This window comes from Colletotrichum phormii (assembly GCF_030913505.1).
Source record: "Colletotrichum phormii strain CBS 102054 chromosome Unknown BDP81scaffold_30, whole genome shotgun sequence".
Taxonomy (NCBI): domain Eukaryota; kingdom Fungi; phylum Ascomycota; class Sordariomycetes; order Glomerellales; family Glomerellaceae; genus Colletotrichum; species Colletotrichum phormii.
In genome coordinates this window covers 193,743-206,229 of record NW_026851472.1, presented here as the reverse complement: position 1 = coordinate 206,229, position 12,487 = coordinate 193,743, and the positions used below count along the sequence as shown (strand labels likewise).

Genomic DNA, 12,487 nt, shown 5'->3' with positions numbered 1-12,487 from the left:
ACAGTCGTAGCTGTTGTTTGCTAAGAGCACTGAGATGTTAGCAGACTAGAGACGTAACTCAAGTTTTGCAATTGAATTGCTCAAAATTTCAGCAAGTACCCGGAAGGATGTCATTTTTGTTTGTGTCTTTTCACATGTTTCTACCTACATAAGTCAAACTCAGCAATAGCAAGTCTTCGAGGTCACCAAACGAATATCCTAAACCAAGCTCATTTGAGCCAGGGCTCGTGAAACACAGTGGAAGAGAACATGAGCAAAGGATAGGAGGTATTCCGGGCCAACTACATGTAGGTACACATGCAATTTCGATAAATGAAAGCCGCTGCTTAACCTCGCAGCAAATGGGCCTTACCCGCCTGTCTCAGATGATCTAGATGGGACCAAATCTTTGTTAACATGGTAAAGCAATAGAGCTTGATATCTTACCATCAATGAGCAGAATGCCCTAGTGTTTCATGGTCGCGACCCATCTGGACTTGTATTTCTATTTGTATTAAGACATTGTCGGAATACCAGTCCGAGATTTGGCTGGCTACATGTGGTCCCTGGATATCTTCGAAGTTAATGCTCTGTCATACGGGCTCGGATGAACGACATGACTATTTCGTCGGAACGAGAGTTCTATGGGCGAGAAGTCGTACTCGCAATATTCGCTATCTGCCGGCCGGTGGACCGAGCCCCGGCCCAGTCATCGGATGTGGTGATAAGAGCTCTCCAGACTGTGCTCGGCGGTATGAAGGCAATTCGGAAATTTGAGGCTCTGCGCCATTTGATCACGCCTTTTGAGAGTTCGATAGACAATTCGGCCTTCCAAAACCGGCCAAGCCACCGTCGGTGTCATTCTCGAGACCTCTATGCCTAACGCCGATGACTTCGGCTCACATCAGCGGCATCTATCATGCAGAACCGCATCATCCGGGTCGTGGGGTTAGGCGTTAGGTTGGCCGAGCGGGGTATTCCTCTTGGTTCTGCGGCGAAGCAATTGACTTCGAAGTGAAACTTTGCGGGGTATCATCACCATCGGTGCCAAATTGGGTGGGGATCCGATAGCCTAGGCGCCCTCATAATAGCAACGTAAAGACATGCAATCGTGAAGATTAGGCGGAACGGGCAAGTTTATCCCAGTTGCGTGCTCGAATCAAAGTTTGACTGACAGCATTCGGCATTGAAATGCGGGGAAGACAGTGAATCAGGTAAGCCAACGCGTGGATATTGGTTCCGGTCCGGCCTGTTCGGGGATGGCTCGGGAACCCTTCTGCCAAGTAGCCGGTCGAGGGGTCGGGAGTTGAGAACACCCCGAAACGGAACGTCTGGTATAAAGGAATTCCTCGCCGTCTTTATATACGCATCTAAGAAACTAATCAAGTCCATCAAGGTCCTCGGCCCACCCATCAACACCAATATCTGATTAATCAACCAACACCAACAAGTCACAACACCTCTAGTCCACCATGGCCCCTTCTCTTCACCCATTGATCGACAACGGTCTCACCAAGGGAGACCCCAACTTCGCCGGCGGAAAGCTCCGTTGCCATTGCAAGAGCAACCCCGTTGAAGTTACACTCGGAGGCAACGTTGCCCACAACCACGCTTGCGGATGCTCAAAGTGCTGGAAGCCCGCTGGCGCTCTCTTCTCCGTTGTCGGTGTTATTTCAAGAGACCAAGTCAAGGTCACTGCGAACGAGAGCAAGCTCCACGTTGTCGACGACTCGGCAGTCATTCTCCGAAACGCCTGCAAGGAGTGCGGGGTTCATCTGTACGGACGTATCGAAAAGGCACACCCCTTCAAGGGTCTGGACTTTGTGCACGCGGAGCTCTCGGATCAGAAGGGATGGCAGGAACCCCAGTTCGCCGCCTTTGTCTCTTCCATTATTGAGCAAGGCTTCCACCCCAGCGGCATCGATGAGGTTCGCAGCAAATTTAAGTCTGTTGGGCTGGAGACATACGACGCCTTGTCGCCTGCATTGATGGACCTTATCGCGACTTGGACCGGACAGCAGTCCGGCCGTCTCCCGACCAAGCTTTAAAGGTCACCCAAAAATCATAAAGCTGTTCTTGATATCCTCGATTATTCAGAAATGGGCACTCGGACTGCACAAAAGCCATAAAGGCATGGATTGGTTATCATGGCAAAATCAAAATGTAAAATCACACACCTAGTCGTATCATACAGACTGCAGGTATTAAAATCTGTAGGCTGCTTTCACGCGCGATGCTTCTTAGCTAATTGTCACCGTCTTTGTTGTGAATACCATCGACAGCAAGGAACACTGTTTCGTACTTATGCTTGTGTTTCTCCTGGATTAACGGGGAAGGGAACACTAATTCTCGATGCTCACAGTTGAGCAACTTTTGTCAGTTTTCTCGGTACTTCAGTCGGTAATGGAGCAATGGTCGTGGACAATTAGATCAATACTTGAACTTAACGTAAGTATTAGATACTTAGTGAGATACATCACAGGCTATTCAGCCTTTTTTGGACTGCGTATTTTGTGTTTTAGGTAGGGCCACATCAAATTGGCAAATACGCCGGGACTATATTGAGTGATCGCCTCATTACGCTAGAAAAGAGCCGCAACCAATAGCTATCCCATGGCGTGATGCAGCTCAGCTCTGAATCAATTTACACTACCACGTTAAGAGAAAGTCCAGCTTATCTCTGCACAAGGTGGGATATATCACCTCTAGTTCCAGATACGGCAGATGGATCTGAAAGCAGACCAAGTTGTTTTACGACCTTAAAACGAGGACGAGAACTGTCGGAACGGCAAGGCTGATAAGGAGCAATGGGCAGGTATCGTGGGCTGGCTGGCGCCTGCCCTGGGCGAAGTGGGACAACCGGCTTAGTCATCACGGCCGGTTAAGGTGGGGCAACCACACAGGCCGTCCCCACCTACTTCGATCGGCCCCTGCCCACAATGTAAATAGGAAGAACAACAACAGCAATTATCACGGACATCGACGTGATTGTTGCCGAAGATACACCCTCATGAGGAAATGTATCACGCCTGTGATACCAACAAGAACATACTCGAGCTCGGAGGTCAAGTGAACATAGTCTTGTCCAGTTAAGTCTTTCGAAAAGGTTTCAAAGAAATTGACACACCATTGTTCACCTGCAGACTTGATCGAATCTAGGGCTCGGCTCAGGCAACATCTTTTCACAATTGGTTTCAGGAATACCGAGGCAGTGTCTTGCCTACCCATGGGAGTTATCAGTTGAAAAAGTAGGTACTCTGCGAAGGTATCTGTTGCAAACGAAATGAATCTGCATTCTGACACTTAATTCTATGTACTCATAAGAGCAATATTTACTACCTAGATACGACGACTAGCACGCATCTAGGGTTCAACAATGAACATCCCTATGCGATAAGAACTCATGTGGAAATCAGTTTGCGGAGTCCCGAAAGCAAAGCAAATGCAGGTTCCTTGCGAAGAGAACAGAAACACTAAGGTACGGAGTATGGAAATTACCTTATTTACTAAGGTGCCAAGCTCATTTTTCAGCTGAAACAAAGTCTTCTAGGCTTGCGGGAAGTGGGTGTCATTGGACGCGCCAAATTTTCAGGCGAGTCGTGCGAGTCATCAGCCGATGATCTTGCCTTGGATCGTTCTCAGTATCAAGTATCAACACCTGTGTGGCTGTGACTGCACCGGCGCCGACGCCACCGAATCCACGGAGCAAGCTGTCGGCTCGCTCCCGCGGCCGCCGTGTGATATCCCGGCTTGATTGATGCCCAAAGTTTGGCGGCAGACACTCTGCTGTAACCATCCCACAGGAAGGTCAAGGAAGAAGATCCGGCTGATTGACTGAAATAAGTGATAGCAAGCCGGCACTTAAGAGTCCAGAAACCACCGCCAAAACTTACTTTCACCAAGTCAATAGATCGCCGTGGGGCACGATTGGCCTAGTTCCTGCCCCCGGACCTGTTGTTCGAATTCTTGGCGACGCAAGTTTCGGAGCGTCGGATGTCGAGAGAAGCTCATCCAACGAACTGCCTGCCGGACCCACGCCGACGCCACGAGGTCAGGACTTGGCTGCCTGGAAAGACAAGTCATGTCCGAACTGAAAAGAGGCAAGATGGAAGACGTCTCCATTCGGAAGGGAAGTGCTGAGATAATGGGATTTTGCACAAATGAATCAGGGTTTGAGACGGCCCCATAGTTGTGAGGAGCTTCATAACTTAGTCTCCCTCGCTTGCAAGGGTTGAACAGTCTTTGCCGGGGTGCTTGACAGGACACTGGCACCATGTGCGGTAAGGATCGACGTAGGACAATTTGGACAATTACTGTGCGTTTTAGCACTCGGCCAGCCGCTTCTACCGCAAAACTACGGATACAGAGTGGGAAACGGCAATGGCGGTAAATTTGGGTCTGGGGTCCGGGGTTGAGCTCAAATTGAACCCGCACTGGACTGTCGGGCGACAAGCGACGAGCGTAGTTGCATCGGATTCTGCAACGGCGGTTCGTGACTAGACGCCGTTGGTAGCACACTCATTGCCGCGACTAAATAACACACAGACTAGGTCGAGTTTTCTGGAAGCAATTCGGGGAGGGTCTTTGGCAGATTTGGTACTTTACGAATAGTCCGTTCTCTCGGCTGAAAGCCAACCCGCCGTTCTCTCCCTTGTGTTACCCAGACACGCCATTTTCTTGGCCGGGCATGGTGTTCTAAGCGGCTTGGCAGACAAGGAACACGTATGCGAACCCCTGAGGGAAATACAACGCACGACATGAGGAACGAGTCCTTGGAGCTGGAAATGTTGCCGAAGCTCGGAGACTGCAGATTGCCTTTTGAAAATTTCTGATGTGATGATGATAGTCCGATCTTAAGGCTGATAGTCCAGCGCGGGTAACTATAATATGTGAGTCTGATATTCAGCACCGACACTTTGGTAGCCTTGTCAACTTCACTCAAGTGAATCAACTGTTGTCTCAAAAGTTAAAAAGGCCACTCGCCTAGTCATGCCGTGCCGCAAACGGCAGTCAACACTATCGCAGCGTGGGGGCCCTTTAATGGCTTTGCAATCTTCAACACTCTCGGGACTTCATATACCGCGCAGCACACTACCGGAGGTTTGCGGGTGGAGCAAGGGTCGACATAGGCTAGACTATCCTCCAACCTGGGACCTTGCTCCTGTTCGTCTCCGCCCCAACCTTTGAGAACAGAAGATTCTCCCGTTCGCTCGCTTGTGTTGCAAAGGTGTCTCTGAGGCCAATGATATTAAGACTTCGAGATGGAGGATCATGGTGCCTTGTAGAGAAAGGAGCTAGAGACGACGCCCCCTTTCCCTTTCTTCCAGACCACCCTTGGAACACGAGAGGAGTCAGGATCACGCCGTCCACATTGGGGATCTGCAGAAAACTCTACTCTACAACGGGGTGAACGATTATCTTTCAAAGCCTGTCAAGCTTATTTTCCCGTGTATCATGTTTAGCGTAGTCGTTCGACTTGGTTCAAGCAGCAGTAGCGTCTTGTCTTCCCGGAGAGGGGGAAACTGTGGCGACATCGTGGATTACCCTCTCAATAACACAGAGATCTACATAAAGAAAAGGGTCCTTCCTGTCTCCCGCTACTACCCTCGATCTGACCGCTCCTCTCTCCTGGTTCGCTTCAGTTGACAGTGAGATTTCTTGGCTCTTACCCACGACGACCCGGCGCCCTGGGACTGGACAGCACGACTCATCGACTGAGGAGCCAGTCAAAGCTTCGCTTTGGGGGCCGATCTCCCTTTTACAAGGCAGCCCGGCTGCGTCCTGCAGGCCTGATTACATATTCATATCCATCTATCTTTCAACATGGAGTATGCTTCGCTTGTTGCTCGGCGCCCTGAGCACCCGGACGTGTTGACGATACCAACTCCACCACATCAACAAGCCGCCATATTCATCATTTTCTTCTTCCCGGCGCTTTCGATAGTTGTGTTTGCGGCTCGAACATACAGCAGACTTATGACTAGACAATGGGGTCTTGGTATGTTACTCAAAGACCATTATGTTGGTTGAATATCTTTGAAGGCTAACACTTGAAATAGACGACTGGTTGTGCGGCATAGCAGTGGTACGCAACTTCGAACGAATCTACGACAACCGCAAACCGAATGTTGTTTGCTAACAAAGATTTTAGCTATGCGCAGTGTGTATGACGCCGCCCTTTTATATGTGTAAGTATAGAACTTCTCTACTTCAACACCATATGCCTTCGCCTTGTCTCGTCTACCTACTAAACTCCATCTAGACATCAAGCTCATGTATTTCGGATACCACGCCGTTGATGTCCCCCAACCCTTCAACTCGTCAGCCGCCATGTGGTGGTTCTTCATGGCACAGATGTTCTACAACCCCGTGTTGGCCTTCGTCAGGGCCTCAATCTTGGTGTTTCTTTTGCGTCTCGGAGGACAGAAGCCTGGCGTTCGATGGACCATCCATGGTCTGAATATCGCCAATGCCGCCATGGCCATTGCCATCTTCCTCGTCGCTCTTCTTCAGTGCCTACCGATTGAGGCCAACTGGGATCCCCTCGTACGGGCGTCTGCACGATGCGTCGACAACTCTTTCCACGTATCGATCTCCTGCCTCAATGTCTTGATGGATCTTCTTGTTCTGTTGCTGCCGTTCTGGATTTTCTTGGGCTTGAATATGCCGATGGGCGCAAAGATTGCCGTCATTTGCGTCTTTTTGGTTGGTGCAGTGTAAGTCTTGCAACCATGACATTGAAAACTTTGTTCATGAGCTGACAATATTCCTGCCAGCGTTACGATTGTCGCAATCATCCGTCTTGTTGCGATCTACAAGCTCTTCTACGTGCCTCCGGACCCCAACAAGGACCCCTTCTACGATATCGGAGTCGTCTACAACACGGTTGAAGTGAATCTCGCCATCGTCTCAGCTTCCGCCCCGGCTCTGCGCCCCATGTTCCGCAAGTGGTGGCCGAAGCTATTTGGTGCTATCAGCTCCGGCAAGACCGGCAGCAGCGGGCTGAAGTACTATGGCAACTCCTCCCGGCCTCGCAATACGGTCCGAGAAGGCGACAATATCACGCTGAAAGACATGCGCATGACGCGCTCGCAACACCATACAGAGATCCGAAGCACGTCGCCATTTGGATCCGAGGAGGAGATCATGACGTACAACGGCATTGTCCGCACAACCAACGTCAACCTAACCTATGAGTCCAATACCAGCGTCGGGGACGACTCTAGGTCCTCGACTGATTACAGGACCGGAGAAAAGCCCCAGAGCAAGGGGGCCATGGTCTGAGGAGATTTGTATGATGACTCAATGTTGGACAAGAGCTGGAGTTTTAGGGGCAGCGTTCGATTTCTGAAGTTGAAGCAACATCGAGATATCCCCGGGCTACAACCCGCAAAACAAGTGTAATAACCTTTTCTTTGTCATGGTGTAAACGACTTGAAGCAACGATATCCATACTCCAGTCCACCAAAAAGTCCCGTTGCCGGCGTGCCAGCTGTCTCGACTGGATTCAAAGGCTTCTCATTTATTGGCCATACTCTTTCAGGGAACATAACCAAGATGCACCCGCCATAGGAGCTCTTCCAACTGCCTCATTTCTAGTTGCATGTTTTGTTCCTGGCGACCCTTGACTGTTTGATATCTGGCACTCGCCTCTCTCCTCATTGTTCAGCTTGATCTGACTGTACCCTTTGATAGCTTGGTATTGCACACCATGATTCTTGATTCTTTACTATGCGAAGTTTTTACTCATGTCTAATACCTACATCTTCGCGCGCGTGTGTCCGAATATCAAATATCTCCCATTAGAGGGCGGTCTCGGGACGTGTGTATTTTAATAAGTCTATGTGATCACTTTTCTCATGGGGATCTAGTAAGTTGCTGACTGTAGGATCATAAGGCACTGGCTCTAAGCTTCGCACTACTCAGGAAACTGAGCCGCTTGGTCACAACCGAGGAGCAGAACTAAGGTATTCCGGACAACGAGGATCTCGACGACCTCGACGACAAGAAGTACGAGATAGCGCATATGTGAGCAGTTGACTACCATCCGGTACACGAGGTTCCCGCTTAAAATGCACAAAACTTGGCTAAATCTTGTCCTGAGCTGCTCGAATTGACCTTCATCAGGAAGTGGCAAGCTCAGCTTTATGGTGTGGAAGTGGAAATCTTCGGTATCGGCCTATGACCCTGGTGACACCTAGGTGGAATTCTGGAAAGATGCATGGTGAATGGAGAAGCATCACTAACTCCAGTGGGGATCACTGCCACAACTTATAGAAGGATTAGAAGCTTGATCCAGCTCGAAGCAAACTCTGATGATACGAGTTTGCCACTACATTAAAGGTGTGTTTCAGTCAAACAGTGCAATGTTTGGTGCGTTGCGTCACGCTACAAAGATTGATACCATGAGAACGATGACATTTTGGACAGGGCGAGAATAGACAGGGCTGGGACAGGCTTTTGAGGGGAGGCTCTAGTTCTTGCTGACTTACACATACGTTAGCGATTCTGACCCAACGCCGGCGGTTCAGTGCGATGAATCTTAGATTCCTATTCAAGTGTTTCACGTCATGGTCAAGAAATACTCCGTACATGGAAGCTTGGTGTGTGGTGAATAGGTGTTTTCATTAATATAAGCATTATCGTGCACTTGTCTAACTAGAAGTATTGGCGCTCGTCCGTAAGACCAACTGCCGGGGAATCATTTGACGCGGGAAATCATACAACCAAATGAGGTTACACACGCTCCTCCGCGGGAGGAAGCGGAGTATGAACAATTCTGGGCAAGAATGTTCAAACCTTCTCAGAGACGTGGGTCTGGGCGACCTGGTCGTCCTGAGCCGCGGCAGTGGGCTGGTTGGAACCAAGGAACTTCGTCTTCTTAAGTTGGTTGAGCTCATCCTCCTCTCGGTCGAGATGCTTGAAGCAGAACCAGAAGGCAACACCACCGAGGAAGGCAATGATGGCGACAGAGGCGTAGTTCCAGACAAGGAGGGGGTCCTCGGACAGAGGAGTCCAGGCCTGGCCGATGGCAGCAGAGACAGCACTCATGGCCAAGTTGACGGACATGACGAGGGACTTCATGTTCTCGGGAGCCTTGGAGAAGGCGTACTCGTATGAGGTGACGTTGGTGAAAATCTCGGCGAGACCGACGAAGACGTAGGGGAGACACTGAGCCCAGACGTTGATGGGAGCAGGGCCCTCCTCGCAGATAGTGGCCAGGTCACCGCAAGGGGACATCTGGTAGACGTAGTGCTGCATGACGGTGGCGGCGACCATGGCGGCGGCGGCGAAGAAGAAACCAGTGGTCATACGCTTAATGGGAGTGAAGTTGAAACCCATCTTGCGGAAACCAGGGTAGACAACGTGGTCCAGGATAGGGATCATGATGATGATAGAGAGGGGGTTCAGGTTCTGGATAACGTCGTTGGGGGCACCACCTAAGACCATGGAACCGGCCTGGGAGGTCAAGTTGTTGGTCATTTGGTTGTAGGCGAGGAAGAAGATGGGCAGGAAGAGGAAGACCTTGCAGGCCTTGAGACCGCGGCGAACTTCGTCAACCCAGGCGTCATCGTAGGTCAACCAGTTAGGGCGCTCGGCAACGGGGACGTTGCTGGGCTTCGCGTTCTCCCAGTTCAGCTTGGTAATGCCGCCGGAGCGCTTAGCAGCAAACTTTGACATGTGGACGAACTTCTCAAGAACGGAGCCGGTAGGGGGGTGAGGTAGTACTTCTTCCTGTTGGACCAGAGGACAACGGGGCAGATGAGGAAGAGGATGGTGGGCAGGAGGAAGGCCAGCCAGAAGCTGTGGTATTTCTCAACGAAGACCATGGAGATCTGACCGCTGACGGCACCGCAGTTGATGGCAAAGTAGAACCACAGGAAGATACGGGTGTTGGTGACGGCAGGGTCAACAATGACGCGCTCGCCCTTGCGGGTCTCAACGCGCATACGGGTGTCCTTGTTCTGCTCAGCAAGCAGGGGAGAGATGTTGGCCTTGAACAGACCGGTACCGCAGCAAAGAATGAAGAGACCGAGGAAGAAGGGGGCGAAGGCGACCTTGCCCTTGGAGATGACGGAGGGAGCAGCGGCCACAGTCAGGATGATGTGAGCGACGGTCGAGACAGCGATGGCGATGTGAATGACCTTGTAGCGACCCAGCTTGGAATCGGCCAACCAACCACTGCATTACTAGTCAGTTGCTATTCTCAGAGCAGGTTCACATGAATCAACATACCCGAAGAGGGGGACTAGGTAAGCCCAGAACTGATTCACCAAAGAAACACCCTGGGAGGCTCTCTGGCCCATGCCCAAGGCACCGGCGGGGATATCAGCACCGTAAGTGGCGCCGGTCGTCGAACCCGGAGGCAGGGGGCGCATAACGAAGTTGGTGTACAAGACGGAGGAACCGTAGTACGAGAAACGCTCGCAAAGCTCGGCGAAGGCGATGGTGTAGATACCCCAGTGAATGGGACCCGAGACACGACGAAGTGTGCTCAGCTCCTCCTCGGTGGGCTTATCCTCGTAGTCATCGTCGGACTTGGAGTCGTAGTAGTTGTCTTCGAGGGGAGGGGCGGCGGCGGCGGTCACGTCGAATGAGCCGCGAGTCTCCTTCGAGGTGCCCTGCACAGTGGCCTGGGGAACGTGAGCCTTGGCCAGGACATCGTCCTGAAGGCCTCCGGCGTTACTCATGGCTTGAGTTGGAGGAAAGTTTCTTGCGCTGGAGCGGGGGGAGGAACCAGAGATTTGGTACAAGAGGCTCCGCGAGTGTGATAACGAAAGACACGAGTTAACGAGTCTTTGACAGCAAATTGACAGATGGGTCAAACTAGGACCTGAGCTGTTGGCCGTGTATGAAGGGCTGCTGATCGCGAAAGAGAAGGGGAGGGGAGGACTACGCGGAAGGGAGCGTCTCATGAAGATGATTTATATTTCCCGGTCGCGACACTGGGAGGTCGCATCACAGCTGCATTCGGCAGCCGGTAGGTATCCGCAGATACACAGACATGGGCGAGATACTCTAGCGCCTGGAGGTGGGGGGACAAGGACGGGGGTTGGATGACATGGACATGGACTCATGTCGAGCACGGAGGGAAGACGGTGGTGGCATGGGATGGCATGGGACGGGCCAATCGTGGAGGAGGTAAGGTTTGCTTCGATGTCAACAAGGTTCCTGGGTCCAGGGTTTGTGCGTGGGCGTCGACGGAGCCGTCGACGAGGGAGGGGACCGTCCATCTCGCCCAGAACCGTCGCCACGGGACAGGAGACGAAAGAACACACGCTACCTCTTCCTCTGCTTGGCTTAGGCTGCGAAGAACAGAACAACGCGAAGTACCGCACCACGACAATGACACTGTCGCAGACGATGGGGTCAAGGTCGGGCGTTTGGGACGGTGCAGGGGGGTCAGAATCGGAGACAGGCGGCCAGCGCGCGCAGGACGACGCAGGTCGCAGGGAAGAGTTGAAGGGATCTGTTGCAACATAATGATCCCACAGGTGAGAGTCCACGGATTCCACGCCAGGCTGGACCGAGACAGATACCAGTAGTGGGTGGTGGGTAGCTCCAACGAGAGGGAGACGATGGGCCCTGATGGATTTGATGGACCGTGATGGGCTCCAGGACGAATGGCCCGATTAGGCAGGTCGAGAATCAGAGGGTAACAGATAGGCGGCGGCGTAGCTGGTGTCGGTCTGGGGTTAACACCAGAGTTGAGACACAAAGTGAGAGACAGAGAGAGAGAGTTGGATTCGCCTTGTTGGATACACACTCCAGGGAGGGTACGTGATTCGCGACTCGTGAAACCCGGGCAAACAGCTGAACTCGGCCGGCTCTATCTGATATCAGCAGGTTGCAGAATCTGCTTGCTAGACACGGGAAAAGTCAGCCAGCAGAGTGCCAAAGTGGTGAGAGTTTGAGTCTCCTGGACGGTGAAATGCGACAGCCAAGGGGCTCGGCGGTAACGTTGATCGACCTTGGCATCGCCGCCACCCCATCTCATCGAGCACTATCATTGGCGTATCTCCCGGACCTGACTTCTCTATCAGTGTTGGCACGAAAAAAAAGCTCGTTGGCTCTGTGTTGCCAGTGTTGGTGTGGTGGTGTAACATCGATGACCAGGCGTGTTTTGGCGTTCACTCGGCTCACGGGAGAGCGCCAGCCGGAGCCTGTGTGGCCTGCCGCATAGCTGCGACTTGGCTTCTGGCGTGGCTTCGAGAACAAAGTTGGTCCTGGCGTGCCTGGCATCGTCCTGTACGATGGACGGGAAGGGCGAGCAAAGGGGCGGGTGGCCTGGTGATAGCCGAGTGCCACGCCGAGGTCTTGATTCGTTAATGCGCCACACGAAGGATTCCCGTTGATTAGGGGTCTTTTTTAGTATGCGACGAATCGCATTGTTCAGTCCTGCTGCGTCTAGGTAACAGTCGCTACCAATGAACGGATCACTATTAGTCGATTGAAGTTTGGGGGATGCCGATGATGCGAAGACGCATCTCAAATCATCGCCGCCCCG

At 52.0% G+C, this 12,487-nt stretch overlaps 3 protein-coding genes across 3 annotated transcripts; 2 read left to right on the top strand and 1 right to left on the bottom strand.

The window, feature by feature from the left end:
* Nucleotides 1-1,288: 1,288 nt before the first annotated feature.
* BDP81DRAFT_136681 (S-glutathione synthase) lies at nucleotides 1,289-2,341 on the top strand. The gene is made up of 3 exons (XM_060581792.1): nucleotides 1,289-1,313; nucleotides 1,376-2,142; nucleotides 2,197-2,341. The coding sequence occupies exon 2, from the start codon at nucleotides 1,452-1,454 to the stop codon at nucleotides 2,025-2,027; it is 576 nt and encodes a 191-aa protein (XP_060439231.1). The 5' UTR covers nucleotides 1,289-1,313; nucleotides 1,376-1,451; the 3' UTR covers nucleotides 2,028-2,142; nucleotides 2,197-2,341.
* Nucleotides 2,342-6,456: 4,115 nt separating this feature from the next.
* On the top strand, nucleotides 6,457-7,263 carry BDP81DRAFT_332311 (uncharacterized protein; the record flags this gene model as incomplete). Its single annotated transcript, XM_060585583.1, has 2 exons — nucleotides 6,457-6,695; nucleotides 6,756-7,263. The coding sequence occupies 2 exons, from the start codon at nucleotides 6,457-6,459 to the stop codon at nucleotides 7,261-7,263; spliced, it is 747 nt and encodes a 248-aa protein (XP_060439230.1).
* Nucleotides 7,264-8,585: 1,322 nt separating this feature from the next.
* On the bottom strand, nucleotides 8,586-10,947 carry BDP81DRAFT_439847 (POT family protein). The gene is made up of 3 exons (XM_060591444.1): nucleotides 10,216-10,947; nucleotides 9,732-10,161; nucleotides 8,586-9,672 (listed from the first exon to the last, which is right to left on the bottom strand). The coding sequence occupies exons 1-3, from the start codon at nucleotides 10,893-10,895 to the stop codon at nucleotides 8,773-8,775; spliced, it is 2,010 nt and encodes a 669-aa protein (XP_060439229.1). The 5' UTR covers nucleotides 10,896-10,947; the 3' UTR covers nucleotides 8,586-8,772.
* Nucleotides 10,948-12,487: the final 1,540 nt, after the last annotated feature.